Source organism: Tachysurus vachellii, chromosome 13 (assembly GCF_030014155.1).
Source record: "Tachysurus vachellii isolate PV-2020 chromosome 13, HZAU_Pvac_v1, whole genome shotgun sequence".
In the NCBI taxonomy this organism is placed as follows: Eukaryota; Metazoa; Chordata; class Actinopteri; order Siluriformes; family Bagridae; genus Tachysurus; species Tachysurus vachellii.
Genome location: NC_083472.1, coordinates 8673015 through 8693404, shown reverse-complemented (window position 1 = coordinate 8693404; position 20390 = coordinate 8673015). Strand labels below are relative to the sequence as shown.

The 20390-nt window shown below is 38.3% G+C and overlaps 3 protein-coding genes across 5 annotated transcripts; 2 read left to right on the top strand and 1 right to left on the bottom strand.

Moving 5' to 3' along the window:
• Positions 1-367: 367 nt before the first annotated feature.
• On the top strand, positions 368-8376 carry syvn1 (synovial apoptosis inhibitor 1, synoviolin). Its single transcript, XM_060884623.1, has 16 exons — positions 368-589; positions 1478-1616; positions 2485-2577; positions 2685-2837; positions 3099-3147; positions 3436-3539; positions 4527-4653; positions 4744-4843; positions 5321-5386; positions 5465-5581; positions 5819-5970; positions 6064-6216; positions 6543-6695; positions 7210-7393; positions 7508-7593; positions 7682-8376. Exons 2-16 carry the CDS (start codon positions 1485-1487, stop codon positions 7843-7845), a joined length of 1833 nt encoding a protein of 610 aa, XP_060740606.1. The 5' UTR covers positions 368-589; positions 1478-1484; the 3' UTR covers positions 7846-8376.
• Positions 8311-11978, bottom strand: gpr137 (G protein-coupled receptor 137). Its single transcript, XM_060884624.1, has 8 exons — positions 11802-11978; positions 10697-11373; positions 10563-10612; positions 10207-10447; positions 9905-10054; positions 9683-9811; positions 9105-9217; positions 8311-8929 (listed from the first exon to the last, which is right to left on the bottom strand). The coding sequence occupies exons 2-8, from the start codon at positions 11063-11065 to the stop codon at positions 8836-8838; spliced, it is 1146 nt and encodes a 381-aa protein (XP_060740607.1). The 5' UTR covers positions 11066-11373; positions 11802-11978; the 3' UTR covers positions 8311-8835.
• On the top strand, positions 11463-20255 carry pld7 (phospholipase D family, member 7). Of its 3 annotated transcripts, none has more exons than XM_060884621.1 (12): positions 11463-11641; positions 13852-13935; positions 14578-15420; positions 15918-16102; positions 16227-16410; positions 16567-16681; positions 16756-16883; positions 17714-17917; positions 18977-19116; positions 19222-19387; positions 19483-19582; positions 19687-20255. In XM_060884621.1, exons 2-12 carry the CDS (start codon positions 13852-13854, stop codon positions 19893-19895), a joined length of 2358 nt encoding a protein of 785 aa, XP_060740604.1. In that variant the 5' UTR covers positions 11463-11641; the 3' UTR covers positions 19896-20255. The 3 variants fall into 3 exon arrangements, with proteins under 3 accessions (XP_060740604.1, XP_060740603.1, XP_060740605.1); XM_060884620.1 differs by lacking the exon at positions 11463-11641 and adding an exon at positions 13570-13637; XM_060884622.1 differs by lacking the exons at positions 11463-11641; positions 13852-13935 and adding an exon at positions 14031-14246.
• Positions 20256-20390: the final 135 nt, after the last annotated feature.

Below are 20390 nucleotides of genomic sequence, written 5' to 3'. Positions count from 1 at the left end.
TCAATCGCACAAACTGACTTTTATTTTGGATTGTACAGTATTAAATAACACTTTTTTAAAAAAATATGTTAATAAACCAACTTTACACATAGATGGTTTACGGTAGCAGTACTGGGGTACCTGGACCAATCAGATCCAACCTTTTCATCCAGGCGTTTACTCTTTGTAAAGCTAATATTTTAGATTTATATTTCCTGTAATCATTACCTGAGAATTTATTCTACAGTTATTGGTGAATACTTCTATGTTTTGCTAACATCTGTCTTGCTTTCTTGTGAAATGCCATTAAAATAATAGTAACGTGGAGAAATGACGGTGTTTTCTAATATTTACGGTTTTGTGAGGCTTGCCGGTGACGTCACGCAGGAACGGCGGAAGTGAGGTGGCCTTTTGTAGAACAAGCGAAAAATAAACACGTAATCGCCCGAGTGCTTCTGCGAGCTTTATATGTGTCGGCTGAACGAGACGTGATTGTGTTGGATGGGGATTTAGACGTGGTCCATATTTTATGTGTCGGCTACAGCGTTGAGCTCCGCTCCTTTGGCTCACAGTGCGGAGGTTTCTGCCCTTTCTGAAGCAGAAGCGGGCGGTAAGAGGAGTTCAGGTCAATCCGCACTGCAGGAGCTCAGAGCTATGCTATGCTAGGCTAGGCTAGGCTAGGCTATGCTATGATTAGCCTGGTTAGCTGTGTGGCTAATTCACACCGAGGTAGAAGTAAACTACCATCATGATGTCTGCGAGATATTTTGTCACCAAGTTACAACTAATTATGTTGCTTCAGAATCTATCACGTAGTAGTTTAGCGTTACTTTCCATCTGCTAGCTAGCATAGTTACAGGAGGATATCTAAACCAAACCGAAGCTATAAGCTGATAGATCTTGGTATATCTGGTTTAGCTAAAGTCAACAGTTATTTAAGATGTTCTCATATTCTTACAGATAAAAATATGTAATATACATATTACATATTCTTCTCTGATATAAAGTATTTTATATCAGAACTTGTACAGGAAAAAAAAAAACATTTGTTTATGCTAATAAGCCTTCATCTAGTTAAATATATGTATATTTGCATAATAATTAAAACTGCTTATTATTATAACTGCTTTTATATTGTTTATTAATAACAAATAAAACCATGCAACGTTTGTATATAAATTTTTTTTAAATATTAAATATAACATAACTCCAGTAACAACATTAGTAATAATAATTATTATACTAAACATTAACGGAAATTTCTCTAATTATTTTTATCATTAGGAATAATATTGCAGATATAAAATGTCAATGCTGGTCCAAAAACTGGATCTGAATATAGGAAAGATTATTTTGAGTAACGTTGATGTGAAAATGGCCACCTTGAGCCCTTATTATTAATGATCTGTTTGACCTGTCTGAAATATTGATAAAGATAAAGCCTGTGTACTTTTTCCTAAGGCCTGTATTTTATGTTTTTATGTCCCCATTCTTACAGCACAAATATGGTTCGAGCAGCTTTGGTAACAGCCACTAGTCTGGCTCTCACCGGAGCCGTGGTGGCTCATGCCTATTTCCTCAAACACCAGTTCTATCCTACAGTGGTATACCTCACCAAAAGCAGTCCAAGCATGGCAGTAAGTGCATCCAAAAGATTATGAGAGTGCTAGTCAGGCCATCATAATTATTTACTTTCTCGGTTTCATCATAGACTTTCATAACAAGTACATGGAGACATGTTTTTAATGCAGTTAGAGTAAAGCAGGCTTTTTTTTTTCTTAAAGCCAAAATACCCACATCACACAAGATCGGCAGCGTCAATGGCAGTGTGTGACCGTTGCTATAACAAGTGGCACAAGATTTTACAGTACAGATATAGCAATAGCAGTGAAAATCCCTAAATGATACAGGTTAATGAGCAGAAATGTTCCAGTTCCTGGCTCTATTTTCTACACAAGCCATGATCATTCCTATGGCTACCATAAACAGAATTTTTTTATTAATTGCAGGTCTATAAGATAGAATCAGAATCAGAATCAGAAGGAGCTTTATTGCCAAGTATGCTTGTGCATAGAAGGAATTTTGTTTGTTTCGTATGCTTCCAGAACACGGAGACAACAATAACACACAGAACATTATAAATAAGATTAGAATCATAAAAATAAACATATTTAAATACAAATAGACAGAAAATTATTATATAATCTCTATTGTATAATCTGATATTGAGAACATATTTTAGAGCACAGACTGTTCTAGAATTGGGATCGTCTCATACAGTGAGGCAAGTAATAATTTTAAGACTGGTAATAATTATACACTGTAAAATCAGCTTTAGACATTTCCTGTGTTCATGCAGAAGAGTGATACTGTTTGACTGTGAATACTTTTAAATATGAATATAAATGAATATAGCTTCATTTGTGTTTGTGATTTGTGAATTTAGTAGAGTTCATCCAGTTTCCTGAGAGTGTGTTGATATAAAGAGTCTGGTCTCTTTGACAGGTTTTATATATCCAGGCTTTCGTGTTGGTTTTTCTTCTGGGAAAGTTCATGCGCAAGGTGTTCTTTGGCCAGCTGAGAGCTGCAGAGATGGAGGTATGCACGTGTGCATCTGAGTAAAATGGGCTCTGGTGTAGCCTGAGGTTTTCTACATAGGTGTGACGTCAGCCTTGCATTTCACATTGTGTCCCTCCATCCACCAGCACCTGATCGAGCGTTCCTGGTATGCAGTGACAGAGACTTGCTTAGCCTTTACAGTCTTCAGGGATGACTTCTCCCCTCGTTTCGTGGCCCTTTTCACTTTGCTGCTCTTCCTCAAGTGCTTTCATTGGCTGGCTGAAGACAGAGTGGACTTTGTATGTAACTAGGAATTAGATGCTGTTAATCCTGAGGATCATTTATTGTTGGATGATGCTTTTTTAGTGCATAGGCACACCGGTGTTTAGTTTTGCTCCTGTATTATTCCTGAGTTGTAGATTGTTACTTTCATGCTCTTAAATGTTAATGTTGATCCTTTTTTATGAAACCCTATAATTTCACAATCAAAATGAAATATGATCTAAAATTATTAGTATCAGTATGAGCATATGTTATTTGTTTAATTTCTATTTTTGCAGATGGAAAGAAGTCCAAATATCTCATGGGTCTTCCACTTCAGAGTTCTCTGTGAGTATAAATTGTATACTTGTTATGTTTATATGATCACTAACACTGCATGGTGATGGCTTTTTTCCTACAAGGTTTTAGGAGTCACACATCATCACTTGTCACACAAACGGAAACTGTTATTTACTGGTCCCAGATTGCAAGCGTATTTACATTTCTATATTCAGCATTATGCAAAATTTGAGGCCGCACCTGGTCTCAGAATTGAAGGCATTTGGAAAGCGTGTCTTTATATTGCATCGTTTTTTTTCTCAGCTGTTGACACTTTTTTTTTATCTTCTCGCACAGCTCTAATGGTGTTGCTAGGAGTATTAGACTTCTTATTTGTCAACCACGCCTGCCACAGCATCATCACCAGAGGAGCTTCAGTACAGCTAGTCTTCGGATTTGAGGTGAGCATTGTTTGTGATTTGAGATTCTTACAAGCTTAAATAATTTCATCTGAAGGAACCTTATTTTTAAATGATCAGTTTAATTCACTAATTCAGAGAATTCAGGTATGGGGTTACTGTTACAATACCAGGTGAATGCCCTGGTTCAGCGGTTTCAAAACTTTTTGGGCACACAACCCCTCAAATAACTACATGTTTAAATTCCAGATGCATAGTTTATTAGTTTTGTAATATATATGTAAGTGACTAGAAACCAAAGGACTTGCACTGATTTACTAGTCCAGTGGGAAATGTTATGCTGTTCTAAGGAAAATCCACACCAAGGTCTTGTGATGCTGCCTGATGCCAAGCAGCCTGGTTTACACATGATAAAAAGCTAAATACTATTGCCTATCTTATGCACATCTGGTAGATTTATAAAGTAACCTTCACTAGATGGCATGCCAGAGCCAGAACTTTCCACTCACAGGTTTTCAAGTCCAGTTGATGATTAGCTATTTCATGCACAGCAATGCTAAGTACCATATCAAGCTCTGTCTCTCGTAATACTTTACACAGTTGCTGTGATAGTGTTGTTTTGGGCTGCATCTCAAATAGAGCTGGAATCTAGAATTCCAGAAGACTGATGTGCAAGAAGAGGTTTTTAAAATACCATAATAAGAAAGTCAGTGTTCGTAACAACTTAGAAAAGTACATAGTAATATGGCTCGTCTCAATGTGACTTCCAAGTAGCATTTTTTCAAATATCACCACACAACATTTATCTTTAATATTTACAATGTTTATTTAAAGAGATTGTGAGTTTCTCTCACGACCCCAATTGTACATCAAGCAACCCTATGTAAGGTCAGGACTCCTAGTTTGGGGAAACCCAGTCCTAGTATTTTGTTGCACAGTTCAAACCAGGAACATATGACTCATTCTCTCTGCATTTCTTTCTTTATCACTTTCTCTTTCTCTCACTCTTTTCACTTTGATCTCTTTCAGTATGCAATTCTGATGACCATGGTTCTCACCACCTTCATTAAATACACCCTACACACCATAGACCTCCAGAGTGAGAACCCATGGGAAAATAAAGCAGTCTATATGCTTTACACAGAGCTTTTTACAGGTGGGATGTTTTTCTTTGAACAGTATAGCATGCAGAAGCATAGACAGATGCTCTCACACCTTCACACATGTTGTCATTTCTAACCTGCAGGATTTATTAAGGTGCTGCTCTACATGGCGTTCATGACCATAATGATCAAAGTGCACACCTTCCCCCTGTTTGCCATTCGACCCATGTATCTCGCAATGAGGTGAGGCAATATGGAATCTCATTCTGATTGGTGTCCTTTATTATATGGATGAGAAGCTGAGGTAAAAGTCTTGGAATAGCATAGTATAGTCTAGTACATGAAAAGAAAAACACTATTAGTATCAGAATCTGCCACTGTCATACCTTGAGGTTTTTTTGTATATAAAATAAACATTTAATACAAAATTTGTATTTAACAATAATCTGGTGCTCATGACTTTTGCGGTGTTGCATATTATATTTTTACTGGTGGTATTAGACTAGGAAAGTCATTAATGTTTTTTCTTCCTCTTCTTGGAAAGTCCCATAACAAATTGCCTATTTTTTCTCTAAACATAGCATTTGGTTGAAAACAAAAACATTTCCTTGTTCAATAGACAAAACAGTATTTGCATTTAAACTGCAAAGAAGGAACTGCAGGAAACTATAATATTGTTGTTTTTTTTTTTATGAAAAAAAAAATGCTTTTTCATTACAGGCAGTTCAAGAAAGCTGTAACAGATGCCATAATGTCTCGACGAGCCATTCGCAACATGAACACGCTGTAAGTGATTTTCTAGAATATTTGAAACATACATAGACCATACATTTTGGTATTAAAACATTCCTTGGTCTTTTGTAGTTACCCAGATGCAACTCCTGAGGACTTGCAAGCTTCCGACAATGTGTGTATCATCTGTCGAGAAGAGATGGTAACTGGAGCCAAGAAGCTGCCTTGCAACCACATCTTTCACTCTAGGTTGCTGTTTATTTATTTCTTTATTATTTTCTTGAGTTGCACCTCGAGTTTGTTTTTCTGAGATACACATACATATATCTTCATTATATATACATATTCACACACACACACACACATTATATATATATATATATATGTGTGTGTGTGTGTGTGTGTTTATATGTGTATATATATAATGAAGATTATCTTAAGTGAAACACATGGTTCCATAACTAACTGTATATTTATTTGTCACAGTTGCCTTCGGTCATGGTTCCAGAGGCAGCAGACATGCCCGACATGCCGCATGGATGTTCTGCGAGCTTCACAGCCAAATATCACTCCTGCTGCTGCTGCCCCTGCAGCCCCAGCAGCTCCAGCTAATGCTCCTGCTCCCCCGGCTGCTAATGGTAAGTCCAGTTATCTGATTTACACTCACTTTAAATTATTATTAACCAATGTTTAATGCAGTCTCTCTTAACAGTTGTGTGTATATTCTTCAGTTGCTCCAGGTGTGATGCCTCAATTCCCCCCAGGCCTTTTCCCATTTTGGGCTCCCTTCCCTGGTGCAGTTCCTCCTGCTGCTCCTCCTGCTGCTCAGGCAGCCTCCAGCACGCCACAGACCAGTGCAGATGCGATCCAAACATCAGGGGCAGGTGAGAGTATTATAAAGGAGATAAACATCTTTAGTTCAAGTAATTAGTCAATTAGCCCCATAACCACAACAACTAATTAAGAGTAGCTCCTCCATCGTTACGGCCCCTAGCTGTATTTCATGGATCTGTGGTGTTCACAGTACCCGACTCTGTGAGTGACAGTGCTAGAAATGATCAGACTAGGGATTGTGCTCCACAATTATTCACAAATAAACACATTTTAATGCATGTTTGTTAGCTAGTTGTAAACAAATCTTGGTGCATTTCATAAAACGAGGAAAAGACCAGATTTTTATGAATGCCATGTTTACACATTGAATATGCAGAATCAGGAGCAAGTAGCTCAAGCCAGACTGGTGCAGATGGTGCTGCTGCTGCTGCTGCAGCTCCTGTGCCTGGAGTGCCTGGCTTCCCCTTTTCTATGCCCCCTCCATTTCCATCAGCACCATGGTTGCCCATGCCTCCTCCTCCACCTTTCAGTGAGTATGCCACAACCAACCAAGCTGGTTTATACTTGAAGCATTCTGTGAGGTCATTATCTCTAGTGAAAGCACAATGTCGTATCTCTATTTTGATCTTAAACTCAGCTTACTGTCTGGGTGGAGTTTTTGTTACCTCTACATGTTACCTCTAACCTGCCAAAAACATGGCCTTGGATAGATTGGCTATGTGAAATTTGCGTTGGGTGTAAATCTGTGTGCCTTGAAATGGACCGGAATTGTATCCGAGGTTAATTCCTGCCTTGTGCACACTGAGCCTGTGATAGGCTCTTAATTTACTGTGACCCTGGCAAGGATAAAGGGTTTCTGAAGATGAACAAATAAATATATATCTGGTGGTAATATGTCAAACTAGGGAAGGAAAAAAAATCTTTCTGTTTTTCAATGTAATATAATGTATATGATCAAAACTAAATCTTGTAGACTTTACTTGTTTGTAACTATGAAGATATTTAACTATATAAGCTTATTCGTCCCTCTATTTGTCCATTAGTGTCAACGATGCCTCCGCCCCCACCATCTCTGTCCACAATGTCAGAGGAAGAACTGAGGGAGTTGGAGCAGGAAGGCCGCCGTGGTCTGGAGGCCAGACTGCAGTGCCTTCAGAACATCCACACACTGCTGGATGCTGCCATGCTTAATATCCACCATTACCTCACGACTGTCGCTTCGCTCAGGTACACAAATACCTTTTGGTGGAATTCCGAAAAATGCTAAACAGACTAAAACAGAAGTACTCATCAATTGTACCCTATTAATCTTTTTTTTCCCCGTTCCCTGCTCTTCACCAGTCCTCCTCGAGCAGAGAGCAACGCTAGTGAAACGAGTGGATCAGGAAAAACTGAAGCTTCCACCCAAGAGAGTGGATCACAAATCAGTGAGAGCGAATTAATCAACTCAGCAACTTCTGCTTGAAGTAACTAAATCATTTGTGATACATATTTTATTATTTTTGATCCCTGTAGCTGGTTCTGTCAGTGGAGCTACTGGATTTTCCCAACCAGATTCCACTACAGAAGTTGAGAAGGTGGAGGAAGAAGTGGCAGAGGTGGACGGAGAGCCAAGCGCTGCTGAACTGAGACGCCGCCGCCTACGCAAGCTGGACACCACACCACCTCTGGACCAATGATTCTTCAACCAGCAGTCCAGGCATTGCATTTTGACAAAGGACTTTATACAGTAGAAAGTCTCCTCATGTTACCCTGCTTTGGCATTGTGGGTGCTTGAGCTATTAAGTTGTTTCACAGTGGGCTCTTATGTTGGTCACTTAGAAACTTTGGATGATGTCTAAGGAGATTCACAGACAGAAGAGTGGATTCCACATTGATATATGCGGAATTAATAATGCATCCGAAGCAAAATCTTTTTAACATTCATAGTTCATCTGGTTTTTTTTTTGTTTTTGTTTTCTTTTTAATATAATCACACTTTTCTGCAAGCCCACAAAATGAACATTGAAATATTATTGTTGAAAATAGATTTTTTTTTTTGTACTGTTTGTCTTTTCATTATTTCTAGCTCTTTTTTTCAGATCTGATCTTTGCTTTGATGGGGAGAATTTACCGTCGAGTGGCATAAATTAACAAACTGTACATACTGTATAAAGTATTTTAATAGGAAGATCTGTAAATAATGCAGAATAAATCACTCAATAAACTCACAGTTGTCGTTTTTTAAATTCCACAAAAGAAAATTATGTAAAAATAATTAGTCATAACATATCTTCATTAGGAATCTCATGTTATAATGCAATTAAATTAAAGTACAGGAAAAAAAATAAACACTTAAAATTGTTCATATTAAAAGCATTTAAAATAAGTCTGAAAAAACACTTGCACATTAAGCACTCCAGTCAACATTTCTAATATGGTTTCTCTTCATTTCTTAAACAAAACAAAAAAAAAAAGCCCTTTAGTGGTCCTTATTTATGTAAACAGGAGAGAGGCTCCTTAAAATGCTGCTATAGTTATTAAATTACAAGCATGAAAATGGAATGTGCAAGCGTGTACACCAGGTTTCAGTGCAAATATCACCTAGGAGACTTCATAGGCAGAGGTAATGATGCATTATTGCCTGAGAATATTCAATCTCAAATCCCAAAACCCCTTCTGTTGAGCACTCAGGTTTGTGGGGTGGAGTAGAGAGAGTGATGCTGGTTTGTCTGATCTGCTCTGTTGAACAACAGCGGAGTCGTCTCACTGGAGCCAAACCAGCTGTTAGAAATACAAAATGTTTTTTTAAGTGATTATTATTCTACTGATTATTCTTACTCTTGCGTCTACCTTGAAGGCATCCTGGTGAAATAGTTTGTATTCTGCACAAACAATCCCTCGCTACTAGTAAAAGTAGGAGTGTGACAGCGTTGTGTAACTGTCAGTGGTACTATACCTGCTGTTAGGCCGTATGCCGTGTGACCAAGCATTTGCATCGCCATCTATCCCTCGTGGATCATCAAAGAAATATGAGCGTGAGGCCCTTGTGTTGATAACAGGACTACAGTTCTGAAAAGCATTTAAATCTGATTTTTTTTTTTTTTTTTTAAAAAAGCATTAACAGAACAATACAGACTTGCACTGAATGGGCACGGTATAAAAATGCTAGACCAAGTACAGAAGTACATACTGGAGTTTCTGTACACTGCCCCATCTTTCAACAGGGAAAGGTGAATTAAAATAAAAACTGACATGGCGAGACAAATTGGGAGAGAAGGAGACAGCGCTTCTTGGAGGCGCCAGTTAATCGTAGTTGTAGAGTTCAAAGCACCAATACAATTTCTAATTATTTAACGAGAGTCATGTGATGATTATTTCTTCTGCCATCTTTATTCATTTATTCTTATGCTGTTAATTTGAGTCATAAGTTAAACTTACTTTTACTTTCATCCCATTGTTAAAATGCAGGGTTTCTAAGCAAAATTTGTTAAGGCAAGAAGGTCTGCTATTACTGTTAACAGAAGAAAAGCTAACCATTTCTTTAGGAGGACGTGGCACTCTGAAGATGAGAATGAGCATGCTTGTGGGCAGGAGCTCCCATATGAAAAGAATGGCTCCGAAAATAATGTAGCCCATGTCTCCAAGATCATTACGAAGATCAGCCTTGGGGGAAAACAGAAGTAAAAATGGCTCTTCAAAATATTCGAATGCATTTCCATCATGATTTCACTTCATAAATCCGTCAAGCTTCAATACCTGATCTGAGATGTTGTACCAGTCAAAGCCAAAGGACTCCACCTTGTAATTCTGTGACAAGATGAGTACAGTAAGGTTATAGCATGCTCTGCTTGAGAAGAGAAGGATCACACCTGCTCCAAGCACAGCTGTCCTCCAAAGGCTTGTACCCTGCAATACAAAAGAGGACAATGTATTGTGGATGGACACAAAATATGGACACTATGTTCTGTCAGTAAATTCAAAATTGCTCCCAATTTAACTTTATTATTATAATATCAAATCTTACAAACATACAAAGTGATAATTTAAGTTTATTGTACCTTACTGTTTAAATAAGGGCTGGTAGTGGGAGAGAATCGGGTCAGGATAAGCAGCGAAGTGGCCAGGCACACAGCCTCGATTATGAAAAGAAGGTCATTTACCAAGACGCGAACTAGAACCAATGTCCATGTTTTGTTCCTGGCCCAACCTCTATCCCCTCGCTCCCCGAGGCTGGCACATACCACATTGACACATAAGAAGACCACACTCATGGCTGCATATGCACAGCGGGCCAAAAGCCTGAGAGAAAAAGAAAACTCTTTAAATAGGACCCTTAAAAAGTTGGGTCATCTTGGATCACACATAAGGCAGCTTTTTAGAAAAGAAAAAAAAATGAAATCATAAAGTTACTCACAATCCTCTTCTGGGTTCGATACTAAACAGGTCTCTAACTTTGAGCAAGACCTGTTAACATAGGACAATACAAAAACTGAAACAATGTTCAAACAAGAAATGAGGGATAGTTCTGAATGTTTGCATATGTCTTACCTGTGTAAAATAGAGATTGATGAGGCTCAGAGTAAAGAACTGGAGGCACACTGGGCAACAGTAGAGGAGCCAATATATCGGAGTTGGCAAGTGGTTGGCAGCAACAGCATCACCAAAGTAAAATGAAAACAAAGTAGTTCGAAGGGCTGCCCAAAACAGGCAGAGGAATAGAAAAACACTCTGGTAGCTCCATCTCTTATGGCGATATAATAACAATAACCAGAGCTGGATGTATACGATCCAGAACAGAGCTCCATACAAGCAAGTGTAAAGTATGGTGACTCCAAGCTGTACAGATGGAGCCATAGCTGGCCTTATTGGGAAAGGTGGAGGAATGGAAGAGTTGGAATCAGTTGGTGTAACCTCCATGGCATAAAGAGAAATAAACCAAAACTAAGTGGAAATGATATAAACTGGATAAATAAAAAGAGACCAGCTGTCTACATGAACAGATGTATTCGGTTCATAGTGCTGAGAAGCCCTTAAACGTATGGACTTTGTTTTTGTTTTTGTTAAGTCTATCTCAAGAAAAGATCAATCATTTCCGTTAGATATCCAAGGAGTATTAGGATCTAATCCCACAACACTCTTTAGAAATACATTAGGTGTTGATGTAAGACTTTCATGACAGAGGCAATGGACTAAGGATCTGATCCAAGCAAAGTTGAGGTCCAAACCTGTAAAAGAAAGATAAAACGATCAAAATACTCAACAGTGCCTATGTGGGATAAACCGAAAGTACAAAGTTATACTCGGTACATTAGCAAAACGACTACATAATGTTCTGCTTGAAAAGCTACTCGAAACTAGCTGTAAACTACGAATAACACAAATAATATTTATGATGGTTGTCCGATCAGCGAGATTTAATGGATCTCCGCAAAAGATATCTCGCTATATAACATTTCCTTACCAACAACAACAACAGCAGCAGCAACAACTGAGGTAAACACAGCTAGCTATTTTGCTACAAACATTAAGCTAACTTTGCTAAGATAAGATCGAGCTATCCGTTAGCTGATAAAGCTATTCCGAGTCACACAAATCTCCGGTGAAATGTTTTATTGTCGTTATTAAACCAAAGTAAAATGTGAAACAATCTCACCGTGTCTTAGGGGAAAATCAGCTGTCACAGTGAAGTCCGGTTTACTTCCTCGGGGTTCTCAGTTCGCGTCAACCAGAAACTAATGGCACAGATTTCTGTGTGTTAAAGTTTCGCCCTCTATTGGTACAGTACGGTATAGAATAGAATAGAATAGAATAGAATAGAATAGAATTTTCTTTTTCTGGAACTAAGGGGCACAAATATTTTCAGATTTCTCTCTCTCTCTCTCTCTCTCTCTCTCTCTCTCTCTCTCACTCTCACTCTCTCTTGCTCGCGCTCTCTCTCTCTCTCTCTCTCTCTCTCCTTCTCTCTTTCTGTCTGTCTCTCTCTCGCTCTCTCTGTCTCTCTTTCTCTCTCTGTCTGTCTCTCTCTGTCTGTCTCTCTCTCTCTCTCTCTCTCTCTCTCTCTCTCTCTCTCTCTCTCTCTCGTGTGAGTTACCTTGTGACTTCCCTTTGCACACTAAACATGACATTCTGGGCTTTCCAGTGGTACCTAATTTGTTAATTTTGAGGTTAACTATTTCTTCTTCCTGTCTACAGAATCGACTTCTACTACTGCAAAACAATGTTTTACAACTTATAGAAACAAAAGATTTAGTAATATAATTTGTGTCTACAATAATACCCCCCACCATCACCACCACATTGCAGGTGTGAGAGCTAGTTAAAATACTAGCCCACTTATAAATATCCATTATAGTGGACACCATGATAATCTTAATATATTTTATTTGCTGCATTGTTGTAAGAATAAAGGCATTTTGCAGGATATTTTTAGAAACAGGATCCACAGAATTATTACGTTACACATATAACATATTTTATTCATGGTTAATTTTTATGTTCATGTTCATATTCAAGCCCTTAATGAAATTTAATTGAACATAAAACGGTAAAATTAAGTTATAAAATAACAGAAAGTTAAATATGATGATGTTGATAGATTAAATCTTTAGATTCTCTCTCTCTCTTGTATGTCAGGCCAGTTCTAGGATTTCATCTTTAGGGGCTTTAGCCCTCAGTGAGAATTTAAAACAAGAAGAGTTTTATATTAGATATTATATGACTACATAGTAAGCCAAAAGTTATGGTATTATTTAAAATGGCAAAAGTGGACACCAACATTTTATGCATGATGTAATGATGCCAGTCTTGAATCAAATCAGTTCATGTATGTGTGCATTTTCTACGAAGAGTGTGTCCAATGAATGCAGTCATTAATAAAAAAAAATCACAAGACAAAGACCAAATCATTAAATGTTATTTTTATTTAGTATTGAATGGATTTTTTGCATTAATATTTTGTTTGTGCTATCAACTCTGGTAATAAGAATAGTGAATTTCACTGCTTTTGGTTGCCGTCTTTGCGCCGATTAACGTTATAGATAAGTGCCTCCAGCTCTGACTGCGCGTGCACGCTGCGCGTGCCTGTGCTTCTCCGTTCAAATAAAGCAGACAGCTGATGACGCACTTTTGAAAGACTACAACGCATGTGCGTAAAAGCAAAATAAAAAAATCGCTCTTGGATCAAACTGATAAATAAATTTCTTTCCCATCGACGACATGTCCTGCATTTTAACGTAATTTTTATTGTTTATTTATGAAAGTAAAAATTCTACTTTTAGTTTTAGGGTGGCTGAGATCACAGACAGGGGGGCTGAAGCCACCCTAAAAAGGTCTAGAACCGCCCCTGCTTCCATTGTTACTGCTGTAATTTTGCTGTGTACAAAATCGAATCAGCGTGTAAACAAATAAACTGGAGTGAGCTCTACGTCGCCCTCTAGAGGAGATGGACTGCAGTGATGAACCAGTCCCTCACTCACAGCACCAATGGAAAGTGAGGACCGGAAACCGCGGCTGCTTCAATTTTGGCTCATAAACTGTTTACATTCGGTTTACGCGTCGTGTATCGGTTCACCCCTGTGTTTAAAAATCAACACAATCCCTCGAGCTCTGATCTCATTTTATAGCGGCATATTCACATACTTTTACAGAGATTACAAACCGTGTTCGTCTTTGATTAACGTGGTTATTTGGTTATTTTTGTTCAGATGGGACGACGAGCTGCACGCAAACAAACACACGCTGCAGTGCGGCGCTCATCACGACTCAGACATATTTACAGTTTTTCAGAGGTGGGTGTTTAAGTGTAAGTAGGCGAGGTTCTCTCTCTCTCTCTCTCTCTCTCTCTCTCTCTCTCTCTCTCTCTCTCTCTCAAAACTGAACCGCAGCCACGTAGCAGAAAGGAAGAAAGAGAGAAAGAGACGGAGAGCGACTTGTTTCCATATGTAGCATTCTTGCTAACGGCTTTAGCTCTTAGTACCATAAAATTACAGTTAGCTAATCAGCTAAAGCTAGCACTGAAGCCAAAACCTGGTACTTTGATTAGATTAGTAGTAATAGACAGTCCTGTAAATTGAGCTGTCAGTTAGTGGCTCAAATAATGGTAAGTTAATAATTGTTTTGTTTTTTTTAGCTGTGTGCATCCAGCTAATCTTGTTAGCTATTTTAACGAATTTTAGCTCATTCTGTTTAAAACCCATAAGCTAGCTAGCCATGCTAAAGCAAATCTTTACCACTGAACTAAGTGCATTGTTGTTTGTTTTCCAATTTTTCGTTCATTTTGATTGGTCTTTTATGCATTAAACGTTAAAGGTGTGGTCTGATGCAGACCAGTCCTGCACCACTCTTTGTCCAATCTTTATATGTTTAATAATTAATGTGGCATTTTACCAAATGAAATAACTGGATGTGCAAACTTTAAATTATCATTATAGGAAACTGAAGATATCCATATTGCGACATCTGCAGACCAGATTTTAAAGGAGAATGAAGATGAAAAGAGCACTGAAAAGAAGACAGAGGGGGAGGATTCACGAAAAGCTGGAAAACCTTCCTCACGTATCCCCACTTTCCAAAGCTCGCTGACTCGCAAGCGAACCACTACCCAAATTGCAGAGTCACAGCTGCCATTAAAGCCTGAAGGATCAAGTAGAGAATGTCAAATGAAAGAGAAAGGGATCAGCTCTGGAGAGAATTTGCGAACAAAATCGCCAGTGTTTGGTGAAAGAGAAACAGCCTTGCCTATTCTGTCAACTCGCATACACTCACACAGCACTGATGATCTCTCTGTGGCAGGTATGTCAGATCCCATCCAGTCTGAAACTTCAGAGTCTACATCAATACCACATGAAGGAAACCAGGTTTCTGATCCAAATGATAACGAAGGTCTTAAGGAAGCACTTCACCGACCGAGTCTTAGAGAAGAATCAGAGTCCCATGACACAGGTTCAGCCTCAGAACCACCTGCAGAGCCTCTGGATGCAAATACAGAGTTTCAGTCAAAAGACAAGCAACAGTCACATGCTGTTATTCAGGATAATCTGGAACAAAAACTCAGCGAATTTATGCAGGATATTGGAGATGAATTGAAGGAGAGGCTTGAAAAAGAAATACCACCAGCATCAATCCTGGAGGATGCCCAAAAGCAGTTTTCAGGATTAAAAGACACTAAAAAGCTTTGCGTCGATGTGTCTCCTGAAACTTTTTCGCAGCAAAATGATGTGCCTACAAGGAGCCAAACAGGCCGTTCAAAAGCAAAACCAAAACACAGCACATCGGTGAGTGTATGATCTAAAGTATTTGTTACATTGAGGATTATATTCTAATAAGAGCATCCACCGGAGTGTATTATTTCCTCTTACACCACAGCAATCTGTCAATGAATAAATTTTCCATTTTATTTATTTAAAAAAGGCCCAGTTTGTAGTTTCTTGTTGTGGAATGACTGTGAGACAAGTTAGTTCTTATCACCACTCATATTGTAGTAGCTATAAACAGTCGTTCCCTTACAAACCTAAACTTAACAAGACAAGAAAATGTTACTGTGTAATCGAAGTAAACTCTGCAGACTTAGGACAATGGACAATGAACTGACTTTTAAAAAGCACTGACCACGGTGTCAGATTTGAGAATTCAACAGTGCTGGAGTATAAACATGAATAACTTTTGGAATGAAAAAATGGTACCCAATTACTAAGTAGGTGACCTCTGTAATGTGTGTTATTTTCACGAAGGTAAATTAAAGCTGTTTTATTTTTGTTGTTGTGTTTGCTAGACAAGAGCAAAGAGCTTTGCACTCTTCTGTATTTTCCCATCTATCCTGCTGCTTTTGGTTGGATTTGGTCAACACATTTGGCTGTACGGTGTCCCTCGATCTGTGTCCCACCTTATGGTGCAGCTGGAACTGCACTGGCTTGAAGGTTTCTGGTTGCCCCAAGAGGAATGCAGTTCTGATTGTAGGTGAGAGAACTTGTTTTTGTTATCTGAGCCTGTAGGTATTTATAATAAAAAAAAGTTTGACAGAATACTAAAATCTCAAGATGTTTTACACTCGCATATTATTCTGAATCCTCCTACCCTCTAGGTTGACTCTTACTGAGAGTATCCCTGAAGGAATGCTCTTTCCCTCTGGCTCCCCACAACTGCAGAGCATCACACACACCTGGACTAACCTTCTGAACCGAGCTAACAGCTCAGTCAACATTGCTGCTTTCTACCTCACACTGAGAGACTCAGATATTGGCCTGATTGATCCCAGTGCAATGCAGGTGAAACAGCTTTGTTGTGTGTGTGTTTGCATGCAACAACCAATATTTTCAACTGTTATCTTTTACCACACACTGTTCATGCTCAGAAAGTCATTATTCTGCCTTCAGTTTTTTCTTCTGACTAGTCTGAATTATTTTAATTATTTTCTATTGCAGGGCAAAGTACTGTTGGATCACCTGAAACAGCTTGAATCTAGAGGTGTGAATTTAGAGATTGCTGTTAACGCACCTCAGACGTACAGAGCAGATACAGATGAGTTAACAGGAACAGGTAGATCTGACAGTTTTACTGTGTTTAGAATTTCACAGGAGCAAAGTGTCTTATCCATTGATTTTGGCTTCCAGGTGCAGAGATCAGAGAGGTTGACCTTAGTAACATCACTGGAGGTATCGTCCACACAAAACTTTGGGTTGTGGACAAGAAGCACATGTATGTAGGAAGCGCAAACATGGACTGGCGCTCGCTAACCCAGGTATCATAAAATATCAACATCTTGCATTCTAAATGTCAGAAAACCTGACAGTTTGTTTCTTTCAGTCTAGATGAAAATAGCCTTTGGATGTGTGATCAAAAAAGAATTGTCTATGACCACAGAGATCAAAACATGTTTTATAAATGGTCATGCTGGATGTCCCATTCTGAATATACTATGATATACAGTATTATGATTACTATGATAACTAATATTCATCAACATGTTTGTCACAACAAATAAGGATTCAATCCCTGCTTCCACCCTGCACACATTAGTGGTACTTTGCTTTTGCCTAAAAGTATAGTTCAAAAACATTGTAGGTTGATTGGCATCTCATCTAAGGTGTTCTCTGTCCTGTGCCCCAGTCCCTTAGGATAGGCTCAAGGTTCCCTTTGAACCTGTTTAGGATAATTGGCACAGAAGATCAAATAAATAAAATCCAACAACAAAACACAATGATGGCAACGCACCTTACTGAATGACTTGCTTATTATATCTTTGTGATGCGCTCAAATTTTATTTCATGAAATTTCTGGACTTAGTTTAGTTTAAACCTATTTTTTCATGTATATTTCTATATGTCTGGTTGCTATATTTCTGAGACAAAAATGCAAATCTGTACTTGGATATTGAAATTCAATACATGTCTGTCTCTGTCAAACACATGCTCTCATAATGGAGCAAAAACATGAGGTTGTGGTGGCAAGAAAATGTGGGGTGTTTACAGTTCACATAAATTATACAATTTGGAAAGCCATACAACTTGAACTTTTCTAAGGATCCACTATAAGTCAATATTTTACTTCTTTCACTGAAATGTTTTGCAGGTAAAGGAAGTTGGTGTTTCTGTGGAGGACTGCAGCTGTTTGGCACAGGATGCGGCAAGGATATTTGGAGTCTACTGGGAACTTGGTGCTCAGAAGAATAGTACCTTACCTCCCTACTGGCCTGGCCGATTCTCCGCGCTCTCCAGCATTAAGTACCCATTAACTGTTAAATTCAACGGTGTTCCTGCACGTGTCTATCTGTCTGTGAGTTCCTTGGCCTTGCTCTCACGTGTATCAAATGGATGCCATAACACTGTATACACAGTGTACTCAGTATAACATGTATGCCATTGTTCTCTGTCTCAAAATGTGGTCTTGAGTCACTTCCTTATTTCAAAAATACTGTTACCACACTACTCACATTTCACACACAGTGTTGTAATCCTCTGACGAATTCATTCTCATTCTTTGGTCTTCACTGACTCCTTTTACACCATCTGTGATATCCAATGGTATCCTGACACTTCAAAGACTTTCTTTGAAGTAAATGTAATGCATGAACTTGTCGACTGTTGACTTAATTCAATTTTATTAAGTTAACTTAATTTCATGAACACTTGGTGATGGTAAAGTGCCTTTATCTTTTATACCACAGCTCGCTTGAATTGTCAACTCCTGTTGATCAGAAGGCATTAAATCCATATATAAGTGACTGTAGTGTCTGCTGCAAATCACAGATTTGTATTAATGCACGTGGTCTAACACATTATTGTTTCTATGCAGGAACTAAGATTAAGAATGGATTAAATGCATATTCATTTTCAAAGAAGAATTTATAATCATTTAATGCCGCTGTTTTCTGTAACCAGACGTCTATATAACATTCACTGAAGGAGTCCTCAGTGTCAGACATCATAATGATAAACAAGTATTTAGCCACTAGTGACTCCTCAGGGCAAAGGGCTGCTATTTTGGTTTTATTTACTTCATGAGAGAAAAATTGAGAGACTGGTGACTGATTGGCTGTTTATATCAGCTGTAATGTAACAGCAACAGCAATTAACAGCAACAGATTTGACCTGAGGATATTTCACAAATACATCAAAATACAACTATAGCTTGTTAATAAGCTTGATGTATTCTTTAATTATTAAAACATAAATTGCTGTGGTATAAGAGGAATTAGAATTTGGAATGTGTGGTTATAGGAACCATCCTGTAATTGATTATTTTCCTATAACTGCACACCCTGTCATGTTTAATTCTTTACTTATTAACATGGCACGTATGCTAATTAGCAAACCTTACTGTTTTTCTATTAAGAGCGCTCCACCTCAATTATCAGTTTCTGGAAGGACAGATGATCTCTCAGCTATCCTTTCTGTAATTGCTGATGCCAAAAAATTCATCTATGTGTCTGTGATGGACTACCTTCCCATGTCCCAGTACACCCCTAAAACAAGGTAACATCCTTTGAGAGGATCAGTGATAAATGTGATGCATCCTTTAAAGTATAACTTTTAGAAGAATAAATTTCTCACTTCATTCTATACACTGTATCGTATTAGGTTTTGGCCTGCTATCGATTCAGCGCTGCGGGACGCTGCATGTGCCCGAAAGGTGGAGGTGAATCTGTTGGTCAGCTGCTGGAGCCACTCTCCTAAATCCATGTTCATCTTCCTACAGTCTTTATCAGTACTCAGCAAGACACCCCTCGGATGTAACATTCATGTTGTATGTTGGAGATTTCTAGTAGTATTTTAAATACTTCCATACCTAGCATTTTAGTGGAATAATGACCTCATTTAATTTTTATGTGCATTTTCCAGAGAGTTTTTGAGGTTCCTTATACATCAGCGCAACATCAGATTCCATTTGCCCGTGTAAATCATGCCAAGTTTATGGTGACAGATCGTGTTGTCTACATAGGTGAGCTTACTTTTTTTTTGTCATGTATTTGTTGATGACTTATTTGTTGAGTATTTATTGTTATTTAAACTCTTATCTGGTTGGTATTTCTATTCTGTTTGCAGGAACCTCTAATTGGTCTGAAAATTATTTCACCCAGACAGCTGGAGTTGGGCTTGTGGTGAATCAGACAGGCTCTGTGGTGGAAGAGGGCCAGCAAACAGTGCAAAATCAACTACATAAGATTTTCCAGAGAGACTGGAATTCTGACTATGCTCAAGCTCTCACAGACGATCTTGTAGAGCATTGCAGCAGGAGGGAAAAAACATTTTAAAGCTCTTTTATATAAAAGAGAACATTCATGCACCATTCGGCTTTGCGACTTGCTGTAACTTGGAATGTATAGAAACATGCCTTTTCTTTGGTCAGCATTTGTCTTGATCTTGAACGTAACGATTCAGTGTTGTATATATTTTATTAGCTTGTTGTACATTTTGTTTTTTTATAATTTGTTTACAAGTGTGCATTTGTCCATGCCCTAAAATCTAAACGTCTGTAGGACTTGTTTGCTCAGATGTATGTACAAGTAAAGTGTTAAAACAGCATGCTTCAAATAATGCCATTGTTTCAAACAGAGACTCTTAATGCTCTTAATACTCTTAATGGTTCTTAATTAAACCAGTTGCATCTTTAATCACGAGCTGATGTCTAGTTACGTCCAAAACCGTATACCAACAAAACCTTTTTTCTTATTAGACGTGTGTTTTAGTGTAGTGTTTATTACAGCAGTGTGAGAATCAGGACCCGCCCTTTGTGTTGTACAGCTGCG